Source organism: Stegostoma tigrinum, chromosome 23, assembly GCF_030684315.1.
Source record: "Stegostoma tigrinum isolate sSteTig4 chromosome 23, sSteTig4.hap1, whole genome shotgun sequence".
Classification (NCBI taxonomy): domain Eukaryota; kingdom Metazoa; phylum Chordata; class Chondrichthyes; order Orectolobiformes; family Stegostomatidae; genus Stegostoma; species Stegostoma tigrinum.
The window spans coordinates 24,872,056-24,899,374 of record NC_081376.1 but is presented as its reverse complement, the minus strand read 5'-3'; the positions used below and the strand labels follow the sequence as shown (position 1 = coordinate 24,899,374).

The 27,319-nt window shown below is 43.8% G+C and overlaps 1 protein-coding gene across 2 annotated transcripts in view; it reads right to left on the bottom strand.

The window, feature by feature from the left end:
- The window catches only part of baiap3 (BAI1 associated protein 3), a 91,056-nt gene that overhangs the window by 56,273 nt on the left and 7,464 nt on the right, over positions 1-27,319 (bottom strand). For both annotated transcript variants that reach the window (XM_048551853.2, XM_048551855.2), the window contains 8 exons: positions 17,472-17,627; positions 12,250-12,340; positions 11,796-11,873; positions 11,469-11,576; positions 10,160-10,219; positions 7,662-7,728; positions 4,030-4,243; positions 1,436-1,480 (listed from right to left, as the gene is read on the bottom strand). In XM_048551853.2, coding sequence (XP_048407810.1) covers positions 1,436-1,480; positions 4,030-4,243; positions 7,662-7,728; positions 10,160-10,219; positions 11,469-11,576; positions 11,796-11,873; positions 12,250-12,340; positions 17,472-17,566 — 758 coding nt within the window. In that variant the 5' untranslated portion in view covers positions 17,567-17,627. The remainder of the gene's footprint in view (positions 1-1,435; positions 1,481-4,029; positions 4,244-7,661; positions 7,729-10,159; positions 10,220-11,468; positions 11,577-11,795; positions 11,874-12,249; positions 12,341-17,471; positions 17,628-27,319) is intronic.

The window sequence follows — 27,319 nt, the reverse complement described above, 5'->3', positions numbered from 1 at the left end:
CTAGCTAATTTATTCCTGTCAGTTGGAAGTTGGAGCTCTTATGTATAGTATATCCACTGGTTTCCCATATCATGCATTACTTCTTCAAAGAACTCCAATAAGTTGTTTAAACATGATTTCCCATTCATAAAACCATGTTGACTGCCTTATTATCTCGAACCACTTGAAGAATCCTATTGTACGGGTTTTAATAAACTAACTTCTGACATTTTTCTTGTAACGTAAATTAAACTGACTGGGCTGTCATTTTCAACTTTCTCTTTCTGTTTTGGAATAAAAGTGTTTGTATTTGCTATTTTCTAATCTAGTGAAACATTCCCTGAATCTAGGGAATTTTGGAAACTTCAAACCAATCTCATTAACCATTTATTTTAAAACCCCTTGGATGATGTCCATCAAGATGAGTCCGCTCATAGCTCTAACCATTTGGTGAGTATCTCCTCTGGTGACTGCTATTTTCTTCAGTTGCTCCTTCAATTTCATTTCCTGATTTACAACTACTTCTGGGATGTTACTTGTATCTTCCATAGTAAAAACTGATGGAAGTTACTTGTTTCTTTTTTATGTATTTTCTAAATACTCTGTTTTTGTATTTCTAACTAGTTTCTTCTCATACTCTAAATCTTTCTCCCCTATTCATCTTTTAGACTTCTTTTATTGTTTTTATATTTTGTCAAATCTTCTGACTTGCCACCCATATTTGCACAATTGAATGCTTTTCTTTAAGCTTGATCCTGCCTTTAACTTTTTAAATTAACCAGTCCTCCCCTCAGATTTTTTTTCTACTTCAATTGAATGTATCTATTCCGTGTTTTCCAAAATATTCTTTTAAATGTCTGCGCATAACTCTGGGCTTATGCATGAAGCATGGTCATATGGGAAAAGGTCAGGACAGCCAATGGAATGGAAGTTCAGTATCATCACTGTGCTCAGTCACTCCTTTCTTGCTCACACATTTTACTCACACAAGGGAAATAATGTAAAAGGGCAAAGATGGGAAAGACGTCTTGAAATTTGTTCAGGAGAGCTTTCTACATCAGGACGTTTCAATGGTGGAGGAGGCATTACTGCATATAGTTCTAGGTGAACCAAGTGGATCAAGTGTCAGTTGGGTTTTTAGAGGGTAGACACCATAACATCATAAGACTTAGGTTCGTTTTGTACAAAGGCAAATAGTTAATTAGGGGAGAGCCAATTTCAATAAGGTGAGAATCTGTCTGGCTCAGATAAACTAGAATCAGGGACTTAACAGGCAAAATTGTAGCTGAAAAACTGACTGCTTTTAAAAGGGGAGATAGTCCAGGTACAGTTGATGTACATTCCGATAAGGAAGACTGATAAACAAACAAAGCAAGAGTTCCTAAACCTAAGGAACCAAAAATTGAAAACAGAAGATGAAAAATGCAATAGTAAATAACAGGGCAGTAACACTTACCAAATATCAAGGTGGAGCTGGTCGCTATGAAGATCGTCCAGATCACTGTGGAACAGGGATATTCAGCAATTCAATATACACTAACAACAAAGGGCATCAGAAGATATTTCATGACTTCAGAAACAACTAAGCGTTTTACAATGATGTGTAGGTACCGGTGTTGGTCTGGGTTGGACAAGATCAAAAATTACATGACATCAGGTTTATTTGAAAACACTAGCTTTTGGAGCATCATTCCTTCATCAGGGGTAGTGAGAGAGGCATCAAGACACAGAATTTATTAGTAAAAGATCAAAAGATCAGCCTACTGATCCAAATGCATTGAATAAGCCTAAAATGGCTGACTGACTCCCTGCTATTAAATCATTAATCAGTTAGAAAGGAGATGCAGATTTTGATTGATTAAAATGCAAATCCCAGAACTTCTTTCAAGTCACCGCCATGAGATAATTGAAGGCTTTATCAATGTATACAAGAGGCAACATCTTAGGTCAACAATGCATTTTAGGTATGATGCCTTGTTTAGAACTTGTCTGTGTTTTAACCTGGAGTCAGATTGGTTTTATTTCCAACGCAAACATTTATAAAATGCCCCATTGACTGACTGTGTCTACAAGTTGTGTGTTTTTTGAACAAAATAAAATGTGTCTGCAAATACAAATCTGCAAATGCAGACTGGCCCCATAAATTTGTGTATATGTGTATGCGTGTGCATGTCCGTCTGTCTGTGTGAGGGAGAATGAGAGATAGAGGGAGTGTGTGTGTGTGTGTGTGTGTGTGTGTGTGTTTGAGAGAGAGTGTGTGTGAGTGCAGGGGAGATTGATGAATGGACACCATGCAACAATCGCCAGGCAGGGGTGTTCCCTCCCAGTGGGCGAGCACTTCAGCGGACAAGGACATGCGGCCTCGGATTTTCGGTTAAATGTCCTTCAAGGCAGACTTTGGGATACACAACAACGCAGAGACACTGAGCAGAGGCAGGTAGGCATGTTTGGTACTCATGAGGACGGCCTCAACTGTGACATTGGGTTCATGTCACACTACAGGTGACCCCACCACACAATACACTCACACACACACACACACACACACACACACACACACACACACACACACACTCTCTCTCAACCACACACACACATTCTCTCTCTCTTCTGCGCGCACACACACACACACACACTCTCTCTCTTTCTCACATAACCAAGCACACTGGCGTGGCAAGCACATCTACAACCTCATCCACGACCCGAGCTACAAATCTTCTCGAAAAGTGTTAACTCCGTTTCTCCTGCCACAATGCTTTCTGAGTTAATGATGTTGAATAATGGGTAAGTATTTGCTTGGATACCAATAACTCAGTTGTTCTTCTTTAACTAGAACCATGAAGTTTGTTACATCTACCTGACATCTCAGCAAAAGGATAACATCTCAAAAGTGTCATCCAACTAAATCTGACTATCCATCCAACAGTGTAGCACTTGATTAGCATACTGCTCCAATAGAACATGATTCCCCAATATTGCCCTTCTACAAATGTAGCATTCCCTCCATACTATCCTCAAAAAATGCAACGTTCCTTCAGTGCTAATGCTCTGACACCTCAGTAATTTCATTCCAACTGTGGAGTGATCCCATAGTGCTGCCCCTCTGACAGTATATCACTTCTTCTAATGTGACCATCTAATAATGCATCACGTTCTGAGGTCAATCCTCTCAGTAATGAAGCATTCCCTCAGTACCATAGGTCTGACAGTGTGGTGCCCCCCACAGATAAGGACGGTCTGACAGTGTGGCACTCAACCCCAAGTACTAACCTTCTGACAGTGTGGTACTCACTGAGTCTGGACTCTCTGACAGTATGGTACTAACCACCCCCACCCCACCCCACCCCACCCCACACAAAGTCCTGATCCTCTGACAGTGTGGTACTCGCTGAGTCTTGACCCTCTGACAGTGTGGTACTCGCTGAGTCTTGGCCCTTTGACAGTGTGGTACTAACCACCCCACCCCACCCCACACAAAATCCTGATCCTCTGACAGTGTGGTACTCACTGAGTCTTGATCCCCTGTCAGTGTGGTGCTCCCCACAGGTTCAATAATAAATTCAACAAAATGTATTATTGAACTTGCGGGGAGTTCCACACTCTCATAAATAATAAGTCCAAGTTTAATAAATTGAATGCAAAAAAATTTCTGGAATTAAGAGTCTAATGATGACTATGAATCCAATGTTGATTGTCAGAAAGACCCATCCGATTCACTAATGTCCTTTAGGGAAGGAAACTGCCATCTGTACCTGGCCTGGCCGACATGTGACTCCAGACCCACAGCAATGTGGTTGGACTCTTAACAGTTCTCTGGGCAGTAAGTGCTGGCCTTGCTAGCAATGCCGCCATCCCATGAATGATTAAAAAAGGGTACTGAGACTCTGACAGTGTGGTGACAGTGTGGTACTCCTTGAATACTGACCATCTGACAGTGGTACTCCCTGAGCATTAACCCTCTGACAGGGTGGTAGTCCTGAGTATTGAACTATAGCACTTGTTATTACTCTGTCAATACTGCAGCTGACATGCAGCATTCATAATACTCACAACATGTGGCTCTCATTCCACACTGGATTCAGAGTATTTGATTTGACATCTGTGACCTGAATGTACTTGGCAGGAAGTACTTCTCTGAGGCTTGACTTCTTTTCCATTCTGTCCTTTTTTTTCCTAAAGCTGAATTTCCGCTCCTTCTTCTCTTCCGTCTCCCGCATGGTCTGCCCCATCGTGATTCCCAGCATACAGTAGGGATCGCTGAAACCTACACCGACCCACAGAATCAGAGAGTGAATGATTTGTGGTCTGCCAATTTGCCAAGTGAAGCTACCAGACAACAAATGCCAATCATTCAGCTAAAGGAAGAGTGCGGTAAATGAAGCTGGTGTGAGGTGAATCTGGGATTCTGACTCAAGCCCACAGATCTTCATGGTGGAGAAGTGGACTGATTGCCTGCCATGTTTCCTGACTCTGGATTCTGTGTGATGATAAACAATGGAATGCCAAAAGCATTGTTAATGCTGTAAAGTTTTAAACCTTACCCCACCTTCGTAGATGCCTTCACCAATGAATGAATAATTTGTTAACAGTCAGTGCCTGAGCTAGAAACTGCTATATTGACTGTGCTGGATGGACTTGATCGTGTGTGGGGTGTTAATCAATGAGGAAAAGAAGGCTGGGGTGAAAAGCTGTGTTAATACACTGAGTAATGGTTACATTTACATGGACCCTTTGTTCAATGTTCCTTGTTGTGTAAAAGAAACTGCCATGTCCCCACTTTTGACCTCACACCACCCCATGCGGACATGAAGAATGCCCTGGATGAAATTTACAACGCCACAAAGACTCTTGAGATGAAATTCCCCAATGCCCTATTCATTGTGACTGGTGACTTCAACCAAGCCAACCTCAGGAGGGTGCTGCCAAAGTACCACCAACACATCTCCTGCCCCACCATAGGACAAACATTCTGGACCATTGCTACACAACCATCAAAGACGCCTACCGCTCCACCCCCACCCCGCTCACACTTTGGAAAATCCGACCACAGTGTGTGTTTCCTCCTCCCAGCTTGCAAGCAGAAACAGGAGGATCCTTCACCGAAAGGAATACAACGCTGTTCTGAGGCAATGGAAGAGCATCTCCAGGACTGCTTGGAATCAGTGGACTGATCCAGGACTCAGCGGGAAACCTCAATGAGTATGCCACCACCATCAAGGACTTCATTAGCAGGGTCTGTTTATCACAGAAGTCAATCTGGGTGTTCCCCAACCAGAAGAGTTGGATGAACCAGGAAATTCACTGCCTACTGAATACCAGGGCATGCAGCATTCGTCGGGATGGCCCAGGCCTATACAGAAAATCCAGATATGACCTGCACAAAACCAAGAGTGATGACAAGTGGCAGTACCAGACCAAGTCAGAGGCTCAAACCATCCATACAGACTCCCGGAGATATCAAGAACTGGAGATGCTGGAGTCTGAGAATAATACAGTGTGTAGCTGGAGGAACACAGCAAGCCAGGCAGCATCAGAGGTGAAGGAAAGTTGATGTTTTGGGTCAGGACCCTTCCTCAGAAATGGGGAGGGGGAAGGGAGATCAGAAATAAATAGAAGAGTGGTGGGGCTGGGGAAGGTAGGTGGGATGGTGATAGGTGAGTGCAGGTAGGGAGTGGTTGGGGATTGATTGGACAGTGAGGTGGGAGGGGCAGATAGGTGAGAGAGAAGATGGACAGGTTGTGTCAGGTCAAGGAGGCAGGATTGAGAAGGAGGGTTGGTCATAGGATGAGGCTGGGGGTGGGGAGATTTTAAAACTGGTAAGTTCTATGTTCATGCCACGGGCTGTAGGTTCCTGAGGCAGAATTTGAGGCGCTGCTCGTCCAGTTTGTGGGTGGTGTCATTGTGACATTGGAGGAGGCTTAGAATGGACTTGTCACCTAGGCAGTGGGAGGGGAATTAAAATTGCTGGCGACCGGAAGCTGTTGCCATTTGTCACATACAGAGCACAACCGTCTGTAATTTCTCATGGTCCTGGGCAGATACGCGAGGACAAGCGGGATTCTGACTTTATTTTTGTCAGGGGGAGGGGATGTGAGGCAGGAGTGCAAAAAATGCAAACGATGCGGTTGAGAGCATTTTTGATCACCAGAGGGGGGTGTTACAGTCCTTGAAACCCGCCACCTGTGGCAAGACCTAAGCAACACAACGGGATACAAAATGAACCAGATCAAGATAATGGACAAAGACACATCCTTCCCTGATGCACTCAATGTTTTCTATGCTCGGTTTGAGCAGAATGCCAGCGCCACAGTGTCACCAGCCCCGACAAGGCCTGGGCACACCTGTTTCATCTGTCACTGGCCCTGGAACATGTGAACAACAAGGGCACCTTCATCAGACTCCTGCTCATCGACTACAGATCCGCCTTCAACACGATTATCCCCTTCAGATTGATCTCAAAACTCCGAGACCTTGGTATCGTCTCTGCCCTCTGCAACTGGATCCTCAGCTTTCTGACCCACAGACTGCAAATCAGTGAAGATAGACAACTGCACCTCCTCCACAATAACCTCTCAACACTGGAGCCCCCCAGGGATGCATTCTCAGCCCTCAACTGTACTCGATCTACACCCACGGCTATATTGCCAAATTCTGAACATAATCTACAAACTTGCTGATGACATCACCATGGTAGGCCAGATATCAAACAACAATGAGGCGGAATACAGAAAGGAGATAAAGGCTTGATGACGTGGTGCAAAGATAACAACCTCTTTCTCAGTGTCAGCAAAACAAAAGAACTGATCACTGACTTCAGAAAGAAAGGAGGAGAGCACGCTCCCATCTACACCAACTGAGCTGAGGTTGAGAGGGTTCCTGAAGGTGACAATAACCGACAAACTGTCCTGGACTTGCCATGTAAATGCAACAGTCATGAAGGCACAGTAACACCTCTCCTTCCTCAGGATGCTCAGGAAATTTGGCACCTCCACAAGGACCCTAAACAGCTTCTATAGATGCACTATTGAAAGCATACTGTCCAGGTCCATAATGGCCTGTTATAGCAACTGCTCTGCTCAGGACCATGAGAAATTACAGAAGGTTGTATGCATAGTCCAGACCATCGCGGAAGCTAAATTTCCATCCATGAACTCCATTTACATGGCTCGCTGCCGCGGAAGGTCTGCCAACATCATCAAAGACCCATCCCAACCCAGTGACGCTCTCCTACAACCTCTTCCATCGGGCAGAAGATACAGAAGCTTGAATACACACACCAGAAGGTTGAAGAACAGGTTCTTCCCTGTAATTATCAGATGGTTGAATGTATCTGTAACTTCATATAATGTTGATCTTGCCTAGCACACACCCTGTGCGATGTACCCTATATGCTTTTGTCCAAATTGTTTTTCACCCTACGATCAGCCTGTATTGCTCATAAACAAAGCTTTTCACTGCACTTAGGTACATGTGACAGTAAAGCAAATCAAATCGAAGCAAATCTATCAGTAACCAATACATAGCAAGTGTGAAACTTGATCCACATATAAGCTCCTCACTATACAGACTCAGTATCTCATCCCTCTTGAAGGTTGGTATAGAATTGCAGCAGACACATGAACATAGAAGACAAGTGCCACTTCACAGAATCATTCCCACACAGGAAAGTTCGGGTTCCTCACCATTGGCATCCTTGGCCAGCAGGTTTCTTGCCTCCACAACGGTCACTTTCAGGGTCCAGGAGGGCACCTGCGGGTGACATGATGAAAGAAGTATTAGTTGCGTATAGGATTTAATACTGACCACAGGAAAATGGTAACATCACCTCCCCATTCAACATCTGCCTAAGAGGAAATCAACAGCCAGTGTACAAACCAAACTGTCAATCAAAATAAATTGTGCTTTCCAACAGTTTAATTTGACTGTTATTAAAAGCAGAAGCTAATACTTGTATTCAAATGGCCCATCAGTAGGCAGACAACACAGCGAATGTCTAAGATAACAAAGTGTGGAGCTGGATGAACTCAGCAGGCCAACCAGCATCTCAGGAGCACAAAAGCTGACGTTTCGGGCCTAGGCCCTGCGACAGGGTCTAGGCCCGAAACGTCAGCTTCTGTGCTCCTGAGGTGCTGCTTGGCCTGCTGTGTTCATCCAGCTCCACACTTTGTTATCTTGGATTCTCCAGCATCTGCAGTTCCCATTATCTCTGATACAGCGAATGTCTAGTGCTGAGAACTTTTCAAAGAGTTATGTAACTGCTGTAGGATCCTGCTGCCTAAGTGATACTGTTCTGAGATGTTGTCATTACTTAAACATCTTTTGTCAGATTTGTATCAATAAGCCGGAATTGGGTATATAAAGTTTTCAGATGTTACAAAACAAAGAAATTGCGTAAGCAATGAGGAAGGCAGTCTAGTTTCGATTATGGGAGGATTTGGAAAGATTGTTAAGTTGGTTAGAATTATAGGCAATGAAATTTAATGCAGAGAAGTTTAAAATACTAGAAGATTGAGGCAAGAAAATAGAGCACCAGAGGATATTGATTTAAGGTGATGAACAAAACAGGCAGAGGCAGCATAAGTTTACACAGCAAGTGGTTAAGATTACCACAGGAGTAGATGGAAACCAAGTCAGTCACAGAGAGTGTTAGGGAATCACTGACAGACAAAAAATATGCAAGGCTTAGCAAATTGGCAGGGAAACAGGACCAGAACAGAGGGTTCTGATGTTGAGGCACAATGGGCAAATTGGCTTCTTTTGAGCTTAGATTTGTGTCATTCTAGATTTGCATTCATCCATCTCAGGAAAAGAAAATGAAAAAAATTAATATGTGATTTTCTTTACCCTCAACTCCAGAAACTGCAACAAGCAGGCTCATGGAATTAAGCTTCAGCTCTGCCTTTGTACTTGTTTCAAAAGTGTAGACCCATCCAGTATCCATCACAATCAGACATCTACATTGGGCAATGCGCCCTGACAGCCTGGGCATTGGACCTCAAACATCACACCTCAGACACTGCAGCCTCAAACGCTGGGTATTGCAGCTCATTGTCCCCAGCATCACACCCAAGTCTTACTAAGCGCGCATGCCAACACTCGGACACCATACTCCTTGGCATCACACATTAATGTGTCACATTTTGGTACAATGAAAAGCAAATTTAATATAGAAAGAAATTCAGTTGTGAATTGGAAACCTGAACCATATATCAGTTCCAGCTTCCTGCTGTTCAACATGAACAGTTTATAAATCATTGCCTGAACTTCTCTATTGAGCAGGAACTGTAAAGAATAGGACGGGTTTGTGGTCAAAAATAACTAGGTTAGGATGATTGTAACGCACACGTTCGAGCCAAGAACAGCGCTGATCACAAGAAGGGAAGTTATAAACGGCAAATTGCAAGTCAATGGGTGTAAATTGGACAAGCAAATCAGTAGGGGTGGATCTTGGGAAGATATAATGTCTGCAGATCTGGGGTGTAAATTGGCAGTGGGGTGTAAATTTGTAGGGTATAAATCGAGAAGTCTAATTTGAGGTTGTAGATGAGGTGGGAGTAAATTAGGATGTAAATTTGAGAGCGTAAATCAGACAGGGGTATAAATCAGGGGTGAAACAGTAGGGATGTAAATTGGGGATTTTAAATTGGGTGTGTAAACTGGGGGAGTTTTAATTGGATGTGTAAATTGGGGGTGTGTAAATTACGGGAGTTTTAATTGGATGTGTAAATTGGGAGCGTTTAAATTAGGGGTGAAGAATTCAGGGGATTAAATCAGAGGGTGTAAACTGCAGAGTGTAAATCTGAGTTCAGTTCAGCGATGTTGGAGTTGAATCAGCAAGGTATCGATCATGGGTGGTAATTGGGGGGTATAAATCGAGGGATGTTAACTGAGGTGTGTAAATCAGTGTGTAATTCAGGGGTTGTATATTGGGGAGATGTCATTCAGAGGGTGCAAATCAGTTGGGTGGAGTATAAATCAAGGATGCATATTGTTTGTTAGAAAAAGCTAGCTTTGTAGCAGACAAACTGGGTTGAGTTCCTGTAAACGTCACAGAACAAGTTTACTGTGGAGTGTTTGGGAAAGATTTATTGGAAATGTGTTTCCTGATTGCATTGAAGTAGTAGATTCACTGTGTGAGCACACCACAATGTTGAGTTCTATAAATTAGTGACATCTTTACCTTTGCTTCTCTCACTCGGTGCATCACAGCCTCATATTCATTCTCATCAAGCTTGAAGACCTGTAAAATGTAAAATCACATCAGCCTCTCTCACTCTGAATATACTCATGTGGAGCAAAAACCAAGAGAGCTGCGGATGCTGTAAATCAGGAACAAAAACAGAAGTTGGTGGAAAAGCTCAGCAGGTCTGGCAGCATCTGTGAAGAAAAAAAAAAAAAAATCGGTATTAATGTTTTGGGTCCGGTGACCCTTCCTCACAGATCCTGCCAGACCTGCTGAGCTTTTCCAGCAACTTCTGTCTTTGTTACTCATGTTGAGTGCTGAATCACTTTCCCTTACAGACAGCCACTCTTCAGGTGTAAATCTAGGCAGTGAGCATCCTCAAACACAAGGGGCATCATGATTGTCTACCATTACACATTTCCACTGAGATTGCTGTCCTTTTAAAGGAGTCAGGAGCAGAAACCCTTGTAAGCGTTATCCTACTCCCTGCCCCAAAGGAATAATGCTTCAGAATTGCCAGTCCATTCAATTCAGGAAACATGTTCTTGCAACAGGATGCTGGATATGTCGGAATATGTGAAAAAGGATGAGTCTGTTGCAAGTTTGAATGATTAGCCTGTACACCCCTCGCTCTGTAAACATGGATATGTTGAGCAGAGTTTTCACTTGGTGTGTAGATTTTGAACAGCCTATTTCAGGCATATTACACCCCCTTAATAGAGAACTCCCCGCTGCCTAGCAAGAATCTAGCCTTAACTTAGTTAAAAGACATTGAGATAGACCTCACTGGATGTTATGTGCAATTTTGTCATATTTCTCACCTTAACCCATGTTATTCAGGTCCCTGTAAGATTTTGCCCATAGATTCTGCAGTTGCAGTGCTTCCTGGAACAATCCTGGATTAGTGTGAAATCTGCACATAACTCTGGGGTTACAATGTAAGAGTGCCTGTAATTCTGGGGTGTACCTTTCTCTCCGGGGCTACAGTGTGAGTTTGCCTGTACTCTTGGTGTTATAGTGTGAGATTATCTAACCCCTGAGGTTACAAGTGACACTGTTTTCTTGGATAGTATGGGATCGCCTGTACCTCTACAAATAAATCATGGGACTGTTTGTACTGCTGGCTTATAGTGCAGCACGGTCTGTATCTCTAGGATTACAAAGTGAGACCCTCTCTGTTCCTGACATTGCAGTGAGACACTGCCTGTACTACCAGAGTTACAGCACGAAACTTCCCTTACTCTAGGCACTCATAATGTGGGATTGTCCATATCCCTGGAGTTACAGTACGGGACTGTTGAATTACCTTCTGCAAATAGTGAAGCATCTCATCTTGGTCTGTGATGTGCGTTTCAGAGGGGACACCAGTTCGGTGGATAACTGTGTACAGCACATTCTCACACAGCAACAGCAGCTATGGGGACAGAGACAGCATAATTATTGAGAATATTGTATTGCTGTTGTCCCATTGTCAAATGCCTATATGTCACATCACCCCATTAACAGTAGTCACCAACTAACGCACTCTGGCCGTCAACGCGTCCCTAACGACTATCCCATAATCCTGGTTATCAGCCACCCCAATTGTTCTTCCTCCCCCTCATCATTCCTTGAAGATGAAGGTGAATGTTACCTCTCCATGTGGTATCTTCAGCTTATCTTTGTGTCTAGCCGTTTGAAACAGGAGGGACTCAGTTACATCTCCCAAAGTCTGTGGCAAACAGGAAAACAACACAATTTCATTTCACTTGGAATTCAAACATGCTGTCAGAGATCTGTGGTCTCTGATCACAGACACCTGGACATTTACCCCAAACATCAATCTCAGTCACTAGCCGCAGACACTGGTTACAACGACTGACCACAGATTCTGACCACTGGCTCTGACTCCCAGCGTCTTACACAGAAACTCTACACCCCATCACAGTACCGCTGTCACCCTGGGAACAATGTGATCACAGAGAAGCCACGCTGGGGATCTGTGACAGTGGAGGTCCTGCAAGCTGAGATCAGTGAATTGAGACAAGCAGCTGAATGCTTTCCTCAGGTGCTCTGGAGCTATGTGAGGAACAATGACAGCAGTGTACCTGTGTATAGTCCAGATGCTGCATATTTTCCTGCTTCTGCTGAATGGCAATCAGTTTCTCAAAAAAATCCCCATCACCTTCTTCTCCAGTCCTGTTGAAGAGAGAAAATTGACTTTATTAACCTGTCTAAGCAGGAAAGGGCTTCAGCAACAAAGCACAGCTCGAGGGACCCCAACATAAAACACACTGGTACTGAATACTGACACCTCATCCCCGATATCAGCACCTGCTCCATACAGACACATCCCCTTCAATATCAACGCAGCTCTTCCCATATGGGTACACACCCCAGTATTGACAACCACCCCCACCATGGACACAGCTCCCGACAAACACCCCTCAATTAGGACACCCCCAGATAGACACAATTCCACTAATATAGCACACACCCCACACAGGCATGGCCCTCCCTTACTGAATACTGATTGCACCTCCCCCCCATTTAGACACAGACCATTTTTTAGACACAGCACCTGCTTTCGTACTGAAAACTGACTTACTCCATATCTACACACAGCTCCCACATACTGAATACTAATGCTCCCATGTAGACACAGCCACCCCACATATAGACTCTGCCCCAATGTACGTATTACTAATAACAGGCCCCTTCACAAAGCTATAGCAGCCCCACACTCAATATAGCCTAAAGTACTGAATACAGAACCTCATCTAGATACAGTACATCATACTGATTCATGATCCCCCTACAGACACAACAGCCCATTTAGAGAAACGCACTCAATACAGACACAGCACCCATATATAGCCATAGCTCTATACCGACCTCACCATATAGACACAGCTCCCACAGCTTCCCCCCACACTGAATATTCACCATCCCCATATAGATACCTTCCACCCATATAGACATAGACCCCTCCCCACCTAAACACAGCTTCTCCCAAATGGACACAGCACCCGCCCCTCCCCCCCCATACAGTGATACCCCGCTACACCCACCCTCCTGTACTGAAGTCATATTTCTCACCTTAACTCATGTTATTCAGGTCCCTGTAAGATTTTGCCCATAGATTCTGCAGTTGCAGTGCTTCCTGGAACAATCCTGGATTAGTGTGAAACCCTCATATAACTCTGGGGTTACAATGCAAGAGTATTTGTAACTCTGGGGCATAACAGAGACACAGCAGCTCCCCACGTTTAGATACAGCATCTCCCATACTGAATTCCGACCCTCATATAGAAACGGCCTCCTCCCCCAATAATGAATACTGGCCCACTTCCCCCAGTGAAGAAATGGGTTGTTATTTTCTGATAGTGCCTGAGGATCACTAGGCACATTGACAGGCAGCAGTGTTGAGGTGTAAAATTATTTAATTCTAACAATGTACTGGTACACACAAGGTAGAGGGTCTGAGAAGCGGCAAGGGGGCAGCTGATATAGACCAAAGGGGATTCTGCTTTGGAAAATTTCCATTGTCATGGACCTTGATCTGTTGCTAGGAGACCATCACTTATAGCTCATCCTGATGGTCAGACTCATAAGCTTTGTAAGAGACAGTTATTCAGAAGCAGACTTGAGTTTTAAATGAATTCTCAACAATAAAGTCAGCAAAGATTTGCAGGAAAAAAAAATCAATTTAATTGCTACTGCTGGAGATGGCAAAAAGAGAAAAACAGAGACAGAAACAGGTACAGAGGGAAAAACAGACACACTGAAAGTGCAGGGGTAAATGGAAGGGAGAAAAAGACAAGAGGAAGAGAAGGGAATAAAGTGAAAATGGGCCAGAACAGAGAGAAAGACAAAGGCAGAAACATGGGGATAGAGTGAACAGGGATGGAATTCAAAACAAGCAAAAGCAGAAATTGTTGGAGAAACTCAGCAGATCTAGTAGCATCTGTGGAGAGAAATCAGAGTTACTGTTTTGAGACCAGTGACCCTTCTTCAGAACTCCAGCAATTTCAGTATTTTGTTTCAAATCTCCAACATCTACAGTTAATTATTTTATTTTAGTGATAGAATTTGGATTTCACAGGCAGAACCGATCCTGGAATCTCTCTATAACACAGTCTGTTCACATATCACCCCCTTTCCCAGTTAAACAATGTCCCACTTTTAAAATTCTCTTGTTATTTTCAAATCATATTATGGCTTCAACTTTTTCAACTTCTGTTACCACCTCCAACCCCACAACCCTTTCAGACCTCTGTCATCCTCTAATTTTGGCCTCTTATTGTCACTCTATTCAGGTGTCCCTATTGATACTGTCTCACCCTAAGCTCCAGAATTCCATTAACCCCACCCCCAAACATTTCAGCCTTTCTACCTCTTTTTCCTTCTTTAAGATCAGTAGAGCCTACTGTTTTGACAGTTTTTTGCCCATCTGCTCAATGGTATAAAACATTAGATTATGAAACTTCTCAATGGTGCTGTAAAACAACTAGTTGTTGTTGGATTCCAACTACTCCATCTCTTCTGAACAATTTGTCACCTAGATGTTTGATTTATATTCATTCACTACATCAAATTGTGTTTTTGATTCTCTAACAATGTCATAGCTCCCAACTGTCACCTCAGTTTCAGTTCTTCTGGTGCCTTTGTTTCAGAGTCCAGTCCACTATTGAATTTGTGATCTTTGTCGCCTGTGATCAAAATTTTTCCCCTTCATGTGCCTGTTTCCAATGATTCAAATCAATGCCTCAGTGATAGTCACAAGTTTCTTAGTCCATCATTAGTTTTGATGGAGCCTGCCTCAGTTATCCCAAACCCCTTTGCTTCAAAAATTCCCCCACTAATTTCTTCTTCTATTGTTTCAAATACCAGATTTCCAGTTACTCATTCTGCCTCAGAATATGAATTTTCCAAAAAGTTAGGAGCATCCCACAGAATCTTACAGTTCAAGAACAGAATCCCTACAGTATGAGAGCAGGCCATTTGTCCCATCGAATCCACACTGCCCCTCCAAGACCATCCCACCCAGACCGACCCTCCTACACTATCCTTGTACCCTGCATTTCCATGACAAACCCACCCAATGTGCACATTCCTGGACACTACGGGGAATTTAGTGTGGCCAATCCACCTAACCTGCACATCTTTGGACCATGGGAAGAAACCAGAACACACAGGGGAAATCCACACAGACAGAGGGAGAGCGCAAACTCTACACAGACAATCATTCAACACTGGAGTCAAACCTGGGTCCCTGGCTCTATGAGGCAGCAGTATTAACCACTGAGCTCCCATGCCACCTGTAAATGCAAATGCAGCCCCTGTCTGTATAACTTTCTGTGTCTGCGTGTCCAGTATATTTTTTCCTAGCTCCTGGCATTTCAGTCCCTTTGTCCATTCCTGTCCCATGCTGAATCAGATTGACTTCCCATTACAACTGGCCTGATATCTCACACTGCTCATTTCCAGGTTTTTTCCCCCAGAATTGGGTTACTCTGGCTCATTCCATTGATCTGTAAGATCTCTTTGAGCATTTATTCAATCCATTTATCTCTTTGACTTAATTAGAGAGTGAGAAAAAAGGAAATTTGAAAAACAGGAAGTATTATTCTGGGTGATGAGGAAAGAGAAGCTGAATTGCAAAGAAAGTACAGGGGCGGTGGCAGGAATGAGTACAGAGGGCTCAGTATTGAGAAACCAGAATACTGACTTTTCAGTCTTGTGGCTATGATGCAAATAACATGTTAAGAGCTACAAGTATTTAACTAATCTGGGGAAAGAGACTGGAATTCAATGAGTTTAGAATAAACTTGTTCGTAGAAATTCACACAACTTAACTGGTGCTAATTGAAAATTAAGGGAGAATGAGGCTCCTGGCTTTAAAATCTTGAGGAATAGGTGATTTTTCAAAATATATTCTTCCTCTTGGGACATAAAGTCATTATAGTCTGACTGGACCATAGGATTCTCATTCCAGAGGGTCAACTGTCCAAGGTTTAACCTGAGGGTCACCACATCTCAGGTGAGGGAGAGTTTGAAAGGGAGAGCTCTTCATGGTAACAGGAATTGAACCCATATTTAGGACATTGTTCTGCATTGCAAACTAACTGTCCAGCTAACTGAGCTACCCAACTTAATGTTACTGGCAATTTCAATCAAATTGATTCCTGATAAGATAATAATTAGACTCTGAATGACCTCTGGCTGTGTTTGCTTGATAACATTTGACTGTCCATTCATTACCCATTCCTAATATTTAATCATCTCACCTGGATCTGGAGTTACAGGAAGGTCAGATTGTTCCCTCCCTTGAAGGATATTTGTGTCTCAGGAAGCTATTTTGTTTACGGGTGAAGTCAGATACAATAACAATAAGCATTTACGTAAAGTCTCTTTCACATAAAACATTCCCAGGAAGGACACTCACATTCAGAGTGAAAATACACACTGACGTTCACACCTCAACTCCAACCCAATGGAGAACTGGCAGTCATCAGAAGTAGTTATTATTGAGCTAGTCACTACCTTTAAAAAAGGATCTGGATAAATTTTCACCAGAAAATGAAACGGGAGGCTGTCCAGGGAGGCAAACATTAGGAAGTACTATGCAGGATGTGTTGAGACAATTTGACTCCCTTCCACCCTGGATACTTAATAGATGGATCATTCCGACATGGACTGTCTTTAATAAGCTGAAGCTGCCAGTCTACCTGCAGCCAGCCTAGTAACATTTTTGAACTTTAAGTCTAGAACACAAACCCATTTACCAACTTTTATTCTTGAGCACTAAATTCACCAAGAGAAAACTGAACTGGAGGGTCCACTTAGTCCCCTTCCATCTCCTGAGCATAACCAGACACAAACCTTCCACCACCCACAAAATCCCGCTGTCCTTGGTCAGGCATGCAGGGCACTGTAAAGGTGCACTGTGCCCATCCCCTTTCCAGAATACATACTACCCCTACATACCCTTCATCACACCTACAGTCTGGGGATAAAGAACCACTTCCCCAAAGACTGATTAAGGGTTGACTTTCCAATTCTCTGCCTTTGGGATCAGAAGCTGGTGTACAGGAAACTGCGTAACTGCTGTAAGTGAGTATGGACTTTCCCTGGTTCACTCTCGTCATGCAGGAACTCTGTGCCTGACATTGATATTGTAAGGCTTATGTTTCACAGGAATAAAAAGAGAGTCTGAGCAGCCAGTGTCAATCTCTGAGTGTTTCAATTCCTACAATTAATAATTAGTAACAAAGGAACTTGGAGTTGTGGGAAAGGCTGCGATGACTGGGTAATGGATCCCCCTTACCTGAGTTCATCAGCAGTAGAATGGGCTTCCTCTACTGGAGTCACAGGTCGTGCTGTTGTCCTGCGGACAGACTGGCGGCTCTGCAACTGATGCATTACAATTGCAAACCACCTCGACGGTGGAAAAGTTCAGTGAACTACAGGAAGTGATGCAAATCTGAAGGCAGAATAACCGAAATAAAAACAGTTAAGAAACCAGAATTGGTTGAGTGCCCTTGACACCACACCAAGTAATTAGTAAACAAGTTTCTTGGGGTAATTTGTGAGGCACCACAGAAATTTATCCCAAGGAAGAATAAGCATGCCACGGGAAGTCAGGAATAACATAAAATGCATGCAATGCGGTGAAGGTTAATAGGAACCCAAAAGATTGAAAAGCCTTTAAAAACCACCAGAGGACAACTAAAAAGCAATAAGAGAGAGATGATGAAATCTCAGGATGAGCTAGCTAGTAATAAAACAGTAAATTGGAAGAATTTTTTTAAGATGCCTAAATAAAAAAATGTGAGAGAGAGAGACAAGAGTGAACATTGGACTGGTGAAAAATGAGGGTGGAGAAGTAGTAATGGGGATCAAAGGATGGCAGAGGTACTGAATAGGTACTTTGCATCAGTCTTCATTGTGGGAGATTAAATTGAGGGGTGATATAGCTTTAAACTGAGGGGTGAAAGATATAGGACAGATGTCAGAGGTGGTTTCTTTACTCAGAGTAGTAAGGGAATGGAATGCTTTGCCTGCAACGGTAGTAGATTTGTTAATTTTAGGTACATTTAAGTCGTCATTGGATAAGCATATGGACGTACATGGAATAGTGTAGGTTAGATGGGCTTCAGATCGGTATGACAGGTCGGCACAACATCGAGGGCCGAAGGGCCTGTACTGTGCTGTAATGTTCTATGTTCTATGTTCTATGTTTACAGCTGTGACCCACCCACTGTGTCATTGCAGACTGGCTTAGTGATCTGCAGCACTTGCCGTGTGTTGAGGGTTCGTAGTGTGTCCATTCCCAAACAAATATAACTTGTCAGTTCTGAGGCTTGAGAATCAAAAATCATGGCTGTAACTCTCAGGATGTCTCATTCAACATCCTCCAACAGACTGCACTAACGGAGCAGAATAACAAACCCAAATGGTACAAATTTTTGGATTTTTCAAAATTTGTTCCTCTTTTTCTATTTAAAAAGTATAAATGGTATTTGCATTAACTTCTCCAATCCAACCACTACACAGGGACACCATGATTTTCTTGATACTTATAACGACATGAACAAGGAACAAGACTCTGCCCTTTGAGCCTGCTGTTCTATTCAATAGCTCATTTGATTTTAATCTCAACACTAGATTCCTGGACACCCTGAATAATCTTTCATCACCTTGGCCATCAAGAATCTTTCCTTCCATTTCAACCTAGAAAATATTTAAACATTTTGCATTCAGTGCATTTTGAGGAAAGAATTACCAGGACGGTGCTGGGTTTGCATTATAAGGAGAAGCTGTGACTTTATTGGAGCACAGGAGGTTGTGGGGTGGCCTTGTAGAGATTTATAATAATCATGAGGGGCCTAGATAAGATGAATAGCAAAGGTCTTTACTCTAGGTTGTGCGGGAGTTCAAAACTAGGGGGCATATTTTTAAGGGGAGACGAGAAAGATTTAAAAGGGACCCGAGGGGCAACGTTTACACATGGGGGTGGCTCACTTTGGGGAGGTAACCGTGTTACAGCTGAATAAAGGTGACTGCAGAGGTATGTGGGAGCTGGGCACAATTGACCGGAACAGGAGCCTAGCAGGAAAGACAATGGAACAGCAAGGGCAGGAGTTTCTGGGAGTAAATCAGGAGACACAGCAAAAATTCATCCCTAGGAAAAAGAAGCATGGTACTATGACTAAGGAAGTCAGGGATAGCATAAAAGCAAAAAAAAAGCATATTACGTGGGGAAGAGCAGTGGGAAACTGGAAGATTTGGAAGTTTAAAAAGACCAACAAAGGGCAACAAAAAAATAAATAAGGACAAACGAGATTAAATATGAGGGTAAGCTAGCCGTTAATATAATTGAAGTCTTTAAGAGTTTCTTTAGATATATACAGGGCAAATGAGAGGCAAAAGTGGACATCGGAAAATGACGCTGGAGAGGTAGTAGTGGGGAACAAGGGAATGGCTGATGAACTGAATAATTACTTCACGTCAGTCTTCACGGTGGAATATATGAGTAAAATCCCAAAAATTCAAGAGAGTCGGGGGCAGAGCTGAGTATGGTGCCATCACCAAGGAAAAGGTGCTATAAAACTGATTGGCCTGAAGGTGGATAAATCACTTGGACCAGACAGACTACACCCCAGAGTTCTAAAGGAGATAGCTGAAGAGATAGTGTAAGTGTTAATGGTGACCTTTCAGGAATCGCTCGAGTCAGGGAGGGTCCCAGAGGACTGAAAAATCACTAATGTGACACTCCTGTTTAAAAAGGGAGTAAGGCAAAAGATGGAAAATTACAGGTTAATTAGCCTAACCTCAGTCGTGGGTAAGATTTTGGAGTCCATTGTGAAGGATGAGATTTCTGAATATTTGGAAGTGTATGGTTAAAAGGGAAAAGTTGGCATGGTTTCATCAAGGGGAGGTCATGCCTGACAAATCTGCTAGAATTCTTTGAGGAAGTAATGAGCAGGGTAGACCAAGGAGAGCAATGGATGTTATCCACCTGGACTTCAAGAAGGCCTTTGACAAGGCGCCACGCAGGAGGCTGCTGAGTAAGATAAGGGCCCATGGTGTTAGAGTCAAGGTACTAGCATGATTAGAAGATTGTCTGTCTGGCAGAAAGCAGAGAGTGGGGATAGAAAGGTGTTTATCAGGATAGCAGCCGGTGACAAGTGGTATTCCACAAGGGTTAGTGTTAGGACCACAACTTTTCAATTTAAGCTTTAATGATCTAGATGAACTGTGGGCATTCTGGCTAAGTTTGCAGACCATATAAAGATAGATGGAGGGACGGGTAGTATTGAGGAGGTGGAGAGGCGGCAGAAGGATTTGGACAGATTAGAAGAGTGGGGAAAAGTGGCTGATAGAGTACAATGTGGGAATGTGTGAGATCATGCACTTTGGTAAGAAGAATAAAAGCATGAACTATTTTCTAAATGGGGAGAGAATTCAGAAGTCTGATGTCCAAAGAGACTTGTGAGTTCTCGTCCAGGATTCTCTCAAGGTAAACTTGTAGGTTGAGACAGTAGTCAGGAAGGCAATGCAATGTTGGCATTTATTTTGAGAGGACTTGAATATAAAAGCAGGGATGTACCACTGAGGCTATACAAGACCCTGGTCAGGCCATATTTGGAGTATTGTGTGCAGTTTTGGGCCCCATATCTCAGGAAGGATGTACTGGCCCTAGAGCGGGTTCAGAGGAGGTTCACGAGAATAGTCCCAGGAATGAGAAGCTTAACATATGTGGAACATTTGAGGACTCTGGGAATATAGTCATTCAAATTTAGAAGGATGAGAGGGTATCTAAGTGAAACTTACAGAGTGCTGAATGGCTGGACTAAGCAGATGTTGGGAAGATGCTTTCAGTGGTAGGAGAGACTAGGGCCAAGGGCACAGCCTTAGGGTAAAGGGAAGGCCTTTTAGAACAAAGATAAGGAGAAACTTCTTCAGCCAGAGAGTGGTGAATCTACGGAATTCACTGCCACAGAAGGCTGTGGAGGTCAAGTTATTGAGTATATTTAAGTCTGAGTTAGATAGGTTCCTGCTTATCAAGAGGATCAACAGTTACAGGGAGAAAGTGAGAAAATGGGATTGAGGAACTTATTAGCCATGATTGAATGGGCCAAATGGCCTAATTTCTGCTCCTATGTCTTATGGTCTTATGCAATAAAATACCTGAGGAAGTATTGGTGAAGGTACAGTTACAACATTTAAGAGACACTTAGACAGGTACATGAATAGGAGAGGTTTAGAGGGATATGGGGCAAATGCAGATAAGTGGGACTTGTTTAATTTGGGCAACTTGGTTCTCATGCACTAATTGGACTGGAGGGATTGTTTCCCTGCTGTATGATTATGACTCTCAAATCCCAGAGAAAAAAAATGTTTCAGCATCTCTGTTTTAACAGGGCAAATCCTTATTTTTATAGGATGACCCCTAGGTGTTGATTGTCCCACGAGAGGAAACATGCTTTCAACATCCACCCAGTCAAGTCCCCTCAGATCTTATATATTTTAATTAAGTTACCTCCAACTCTTCTGAACTCAAGAAGATACAGGCCTCATTACTCTATCACTTCCTCATAAGCAACCTGCCTATTCCTGATATTACTTACTTTCCACAGCCCTTTATTACTCCATAACCTCCCTACACTTGCATTCAATCACCATTGCAATAAAAACACAACCTGCTATTAGCTTTCCTAATTACTTGTTGTACCTGAAAACTAATCTTCCAGATTCCTGCAAAGGTACATACAACCTCTCCTGGTAGTATTCTGCAAATCTTTTCCTGGTGCACACTACACAGGTGTACATAACCTCTCCAGGTTTATGCTACACTGGTCCAAAGGATCTCTTTTGGTGTACACACAGTTATATCACACATCTCCCGCTGTACACTGCACAGATATACAGAACTTCTCCTGGTGTATACTGCCTATGCACACAATATTTCCTGCATTACATTACATGGCTGCCGACAACATTCCCTGATGTACACTACACAGGTATACAAAACATTTCTTGGTGTACGCTATGCTACATAGATATGTAGGACGTTTCCTGGTGTACACTACACAGGGACACAGAACCTCTCCTCATGTACGCTATGCGGGTACACAGAACATTTCCTGACGTACACTACCAGTCACTGAACCTCTCCTAGTATAGGCTACACTGGTATAGAGTACCTTTCCCGGAATTCACTACATGAATAGATGGGACCTCTCTCAATGTGCATGACACAGGTTATTTTCCACTTGCTTAGTTTATCGCAATGTTGAACACAAGGTTTACTGTTTACCAGCTATCTAATCCACTAACAAATTCATGCAAATCCTATCATATCCTCCGTTATTACTGACTCTTATTATGAAATGCTCAAAATACAAAGAGCACGAGTGTTTGCAATAGGATCTCGTGGTGATAGTTGCTTTCTTTCCTGTCATCACGTTGTTCCGTGCCCATTGAGCACCACCTACTGCCAAAGCAATTTGCATAAAGTATCCACTCCCAGAATATGTGCAGACTGACGTTAACCAAAAGGGCAGACTGAGAAACTGTGGAGACATTTTAAAGATTTAAGAATATAACCATTGCCCCATATATTTCCCAACTTTTAAAATGTCAGGTTGGATCCAGAATGCATGCAGGTTAGTGTTGGCTATCAGGCATCACAGTCACTAGGGTTCAACATTCCTTTTGAAAGACAATACCTCCAATAGTATATTGATGCTTCTGTATAGCACTCCAGAAGTGCTCTCTGTAGCACCCATCCAACAGTGCAGTACTGTCTCAGTACAGTCCCTCCGAGAATTCAGTGCTGCCTCAGTACTGCCCCTCTTCGAAAGTGCAACTTTTCTGTAGTTGGTGCCTGGTACACTTTAACATTGCAGCACCATCTGACTGTTGTCCTTCCAAACATGCAATGCTCCTACGTATTGAATCTCTGACAGTGCAGTGCTTCCTCAGTTCTATCCCTCCAATAGTGCAGCACTTCCTTGGTACTGTCCTTCTAGCATTTCAGCGCTCGCTCAGTACTGCTCCTCCAGCAATTCAGTAATCCTTCAGTACTGCCCCTCCAGCAATTCAGTGCTCCCTCAGTACTGCCCCTCCAGCAATTCAGTAATCCCTCAATACTGCCCCTCCAGCAATTCAGTAATCCCTCAGGACTGCCCCTCCAGCAATTCAGTAATCCCTCAGGACTGCCCCTCCAGCAATTCAGTAATCCCTCAGGACTGCCCCTCCAGCAATTCAGCGCTCCCTCAGGACTGCCCCTCCAGCAATTCAGCGCTCCCTCAGGACTGCCCCTCCAGCAATTCAGCGCTCCCTCAGGACTGCCCCTCCAGCAATTCAGCGCTCCCTCAGGACTGCCCCTCCAGCAATTCAGTAATCCCTCAGGACTGCCCCTCCAGCAAATCAGTAATCCCTCAGTACTGCCCCTCCAGCAATTCAGTGCTCCCTCAGTACTGCCCCTCCAGCAATTCAGTAGTCCCTCAGTACTGCTCCTCCAGCAATTCAGTAATCCCTCAGTACTATTCTGGAATTTCTGATTTTTTTCCATTATTCATTTAAGGGATATGTGTGTCTGTCACTGGCTAGTTGTATTTGCCCTTCAGAATATTGTGGTGAGCTGTCTTGCTGAATCACAGAGATCTTTGTACTCTAGTTATACTCACAGTGCTGTTAGGAATGTGGTTTCAGGATTTTAATCCACTGGCTGTGAAGAAATGGCAATACATTTTCAAGTCAGGTGAGTGGTTTAGAGGGGAACCTACAGGTGGTTCTGCTCTTGTCCATCTACTTGGTAGAGGTTGAAGATTTAGAAGTTGTTGTCAAAGAAGTCTTTGTGATGGAGTACATCTCAGTGATGGTGCACATTGCTGCCATTGTCGGTAAATCAGTTGTGAAGGAAGTGAATGTTGAACGTTGACTTTAGCAAGACCTGGACAACATTCAGGCTTGGGCTGATAAATGGCAAGTGACATTTATGCCACACGATTTACCCTTCCAGCAGCACATGACCCCCTGATACAGCCGCTTTGACAGTCCAGCACACCCTCAGTATTCCTCCTGCAACAGTTCAGTGCCTCCTCAGTATTGTTCCTTCAACATGACAGTGCTTCTTTAGTATCAGAGATAATGGGAACTGCAGATGCTGGAGATTCCAAGATAATAAAATGTGAGGCTGGATGAACACAGCAGGCCAAGCAGCATCCCAGGAGCACAAAAGCTGACGTTTCGGGCCTAGACCCTTCATCAGAGAGGGGGATGGGGGGAGGGAGCTGGAATAAATAGGGAGAGAGGGAGGGGCGGACCGAAGATGGAGAGCAAAGAAGATAGGTGGAGAGGGTGTAGGTGGGGAGGTAGGGAGGGGATAGGTCAGTCCAGGGAAGACGGACAGGTCAAGGAGGTGGGATGAGGTTAGTAGGTAGCTGGGGGTGCGGCTTGGGGTGGGAGGAAGGGATGGGTGAGAGGAAGAACCGGTTAGGGAGGCAGAGACAGGTTGGACTGGTTTTGGGATGCAGTGGGTGGGGGGGAAGAGCTGGGCTGGTTGTGTGGTGCAGTGGGGGGAGGGGATGAACTGGGCTGGTTTAGGGATGCAGTGGGGGAAGGGGAGATTTTGAAACTGGTGAAGTCCACATTGATACCATATGGCTGCAGGGTTCCCAGGCGGAATATGAGTTGCTGTTCCTGCAACCTTCGGGTGGCATCAACCCGAAGGTTGCAGGAACAGCAACTCATATTCCGCCTGGGAACCCTGCAGCCATATGGTATCAATGTGGACTTCACCAGTTTCAAAATCTCCCCTTCCCCCACTGCATCCCTAAACCAGCCCAGTTCATCCCCTCCCCCCACTGCACCACACAACCAGCCCAGCTCTTCCCCCCCACCCACTGCATCCCAAAACCAGTCCAACCTGTCTCTGCCTCCCTAACCGGTTCTTCCTCTCACCCATCCCTTCCTCCCACCCCAAGCCGCACCCCCAGCTACCTACTAACCTCATCCCACCTCCTTGACCTGTCCGTCTTCCCTGGACTGACCTATCCCCTCCCTACCTCCCCACCTACACCCTCTCCACCTATCTTCTTTGCTCTCCATCTTCGGTCCGCCCCTCCCTCTCTCCCTATTTATTCCAGTTCCCTCCCCCCATCCCCCTCTCTGATGAAGGGTCTAGGCCCGAAACGTCAGCTTTTGTGCTCCTGGGATGCTGCTTGGCCTGCTGTGTTCATCCAGCCTCACATTTTATTATCAGTGCTTCTTTAGTATTGTCTCTTCAACAGGGTAGTGTTCCTCAGTATAATTGCTCCAACAATGCAGCATCTCTCAGTACTGTCCTTACAACAGTGTAAATGGGGTACCAATCAAGCTGACTGTTCTGTCCTGAATGATGTCCAGCTTCTTAAGATTTGCTTGGGCTCACTCACCAAATCAGTGGAGGGTATTACAGTAGTCTCCTGGCTTTTGCCTTGCAGATAGTGGACAGGTATTGGGAAGGCAGAAGGGGAGTTATTTGCCACCGAATACTCAACCTCTAACCTGCTCTGTAGTCTTAGTATTTGAGTGGCTAATCCAGCTTAGTTCTGGTCAATTGTAAACAACAGGATATTGATAGTGGGGGTTCAGTGATGGTAATGCCATTGAATGTCTTGGGAAGGCCATTTGGTTCTGGAAATTATGCGGCATGAAAGCTACTAGCCACTTATCAGCCCAAGCCTGAACGTTGTCTTGCTAAATGTGGATATGAATTGCTTAGTATTTGAGGAGTTGTGAATGGTGCTGAACATTGTGCAATCATCAGTGACAATCCCTACTTCTGACCTCATGATGGAAAGAAAGTCATGATGAAATACCTGAAGACAGTTGAGCCTGGGACACTACCCTGAAGAGCTTTTATAAGCACTTTTGTGGTGCAGTGGAAATATCCTACCTCTGAACCAGGAGGCCCAGCTTTAAGTCCGACCTGCTCCAGAGATGTGTAATAAAATCTTTGAACAGGTTGATTAGAATATATCGACACTGAAGAACTCCTGCAGTGATATCCTGGGGCAAGGAGATTTACCAGGATATTGCCAGAACTGGAGGATTTGAGTTACAAGGAGAGGCCACACGGGCTGGGACCTTTATCAATGGGGAATAAAAGGTTGATGGTGAACTTATAGAGCTTTCTAAAATCATGAGGAGCACAGATAAGATGGATAGCAAAGGTCTTTTCCTGACGGTTGGGGAATTCAAAACTAGGCAGTATATTTTTAAGGTGAGAGAAGAAAGATTTAACAGGGGATCAAGGGGCAAATTTTTCACACAGAGGATGGTTCATATGTGGAATAAACTACCAGAGGAAGTGGTAGATGCAGGTATAGTTACAATATTTAAAAAATAATTGGACAGGTACATAAATAGGAAAGCTTTAGAGGGATAAGGGCCAAACGCAGAGAATTGGGGCTAGTTTAGTTTGGGAAACTTGGCCAACATGGATGTGCAGGACCAAAGGGTCTGTTTCTGTACAGTATAACTCTGTGACTCTGTAACACTCTTTGTGATAGGTATGATTGAAATCAATAGAGAGATATTCCCATTGACTCCAGTCTTGATGTCAAGCTTGGTCAAATGCTTTCTTGATGTCGAGCATAATCACTGTCACCTCACCTATGGAGGTCAGCTCTTTCGTCCATGTTTGGATCAAGGTTATCATGAGGGTAAGAACTCAGTGATCATGGATGAACCCAAACTGATCATCAGCGATAGGTTTTGACTGAACATGTGCCACTTGGTAGCATTGTGGTGACTCCTTCTACCACTTTGCTGATGATTAAGAGCAGATTTATAGGGCAAGATGTGCTCACATCCAGAAGTTAGGCATGAACTGAAAATCTCTGTTGGAGGTTAACCCCAGTCTTTTAAACTCTTCATTAGCCAGCAATTTTACTTGCAGACAGAATTGGAAATCCAAAACAAAGTGCAGAACATGCTGCAAACATTTCACAACTCAGTCAATGCTTAACAGAGACAAGCCATTTACCACCTAGACTGACTCTCCTAAGATTGATTTATCTTTACTGGTGCTGATAGATCCACTGCGTGTGTCTAATATACTGTTTAATGGCATTGAGTAAATGGAGCACTTCCAGAATCAGTTCCTTTCTCCTCCAGTTT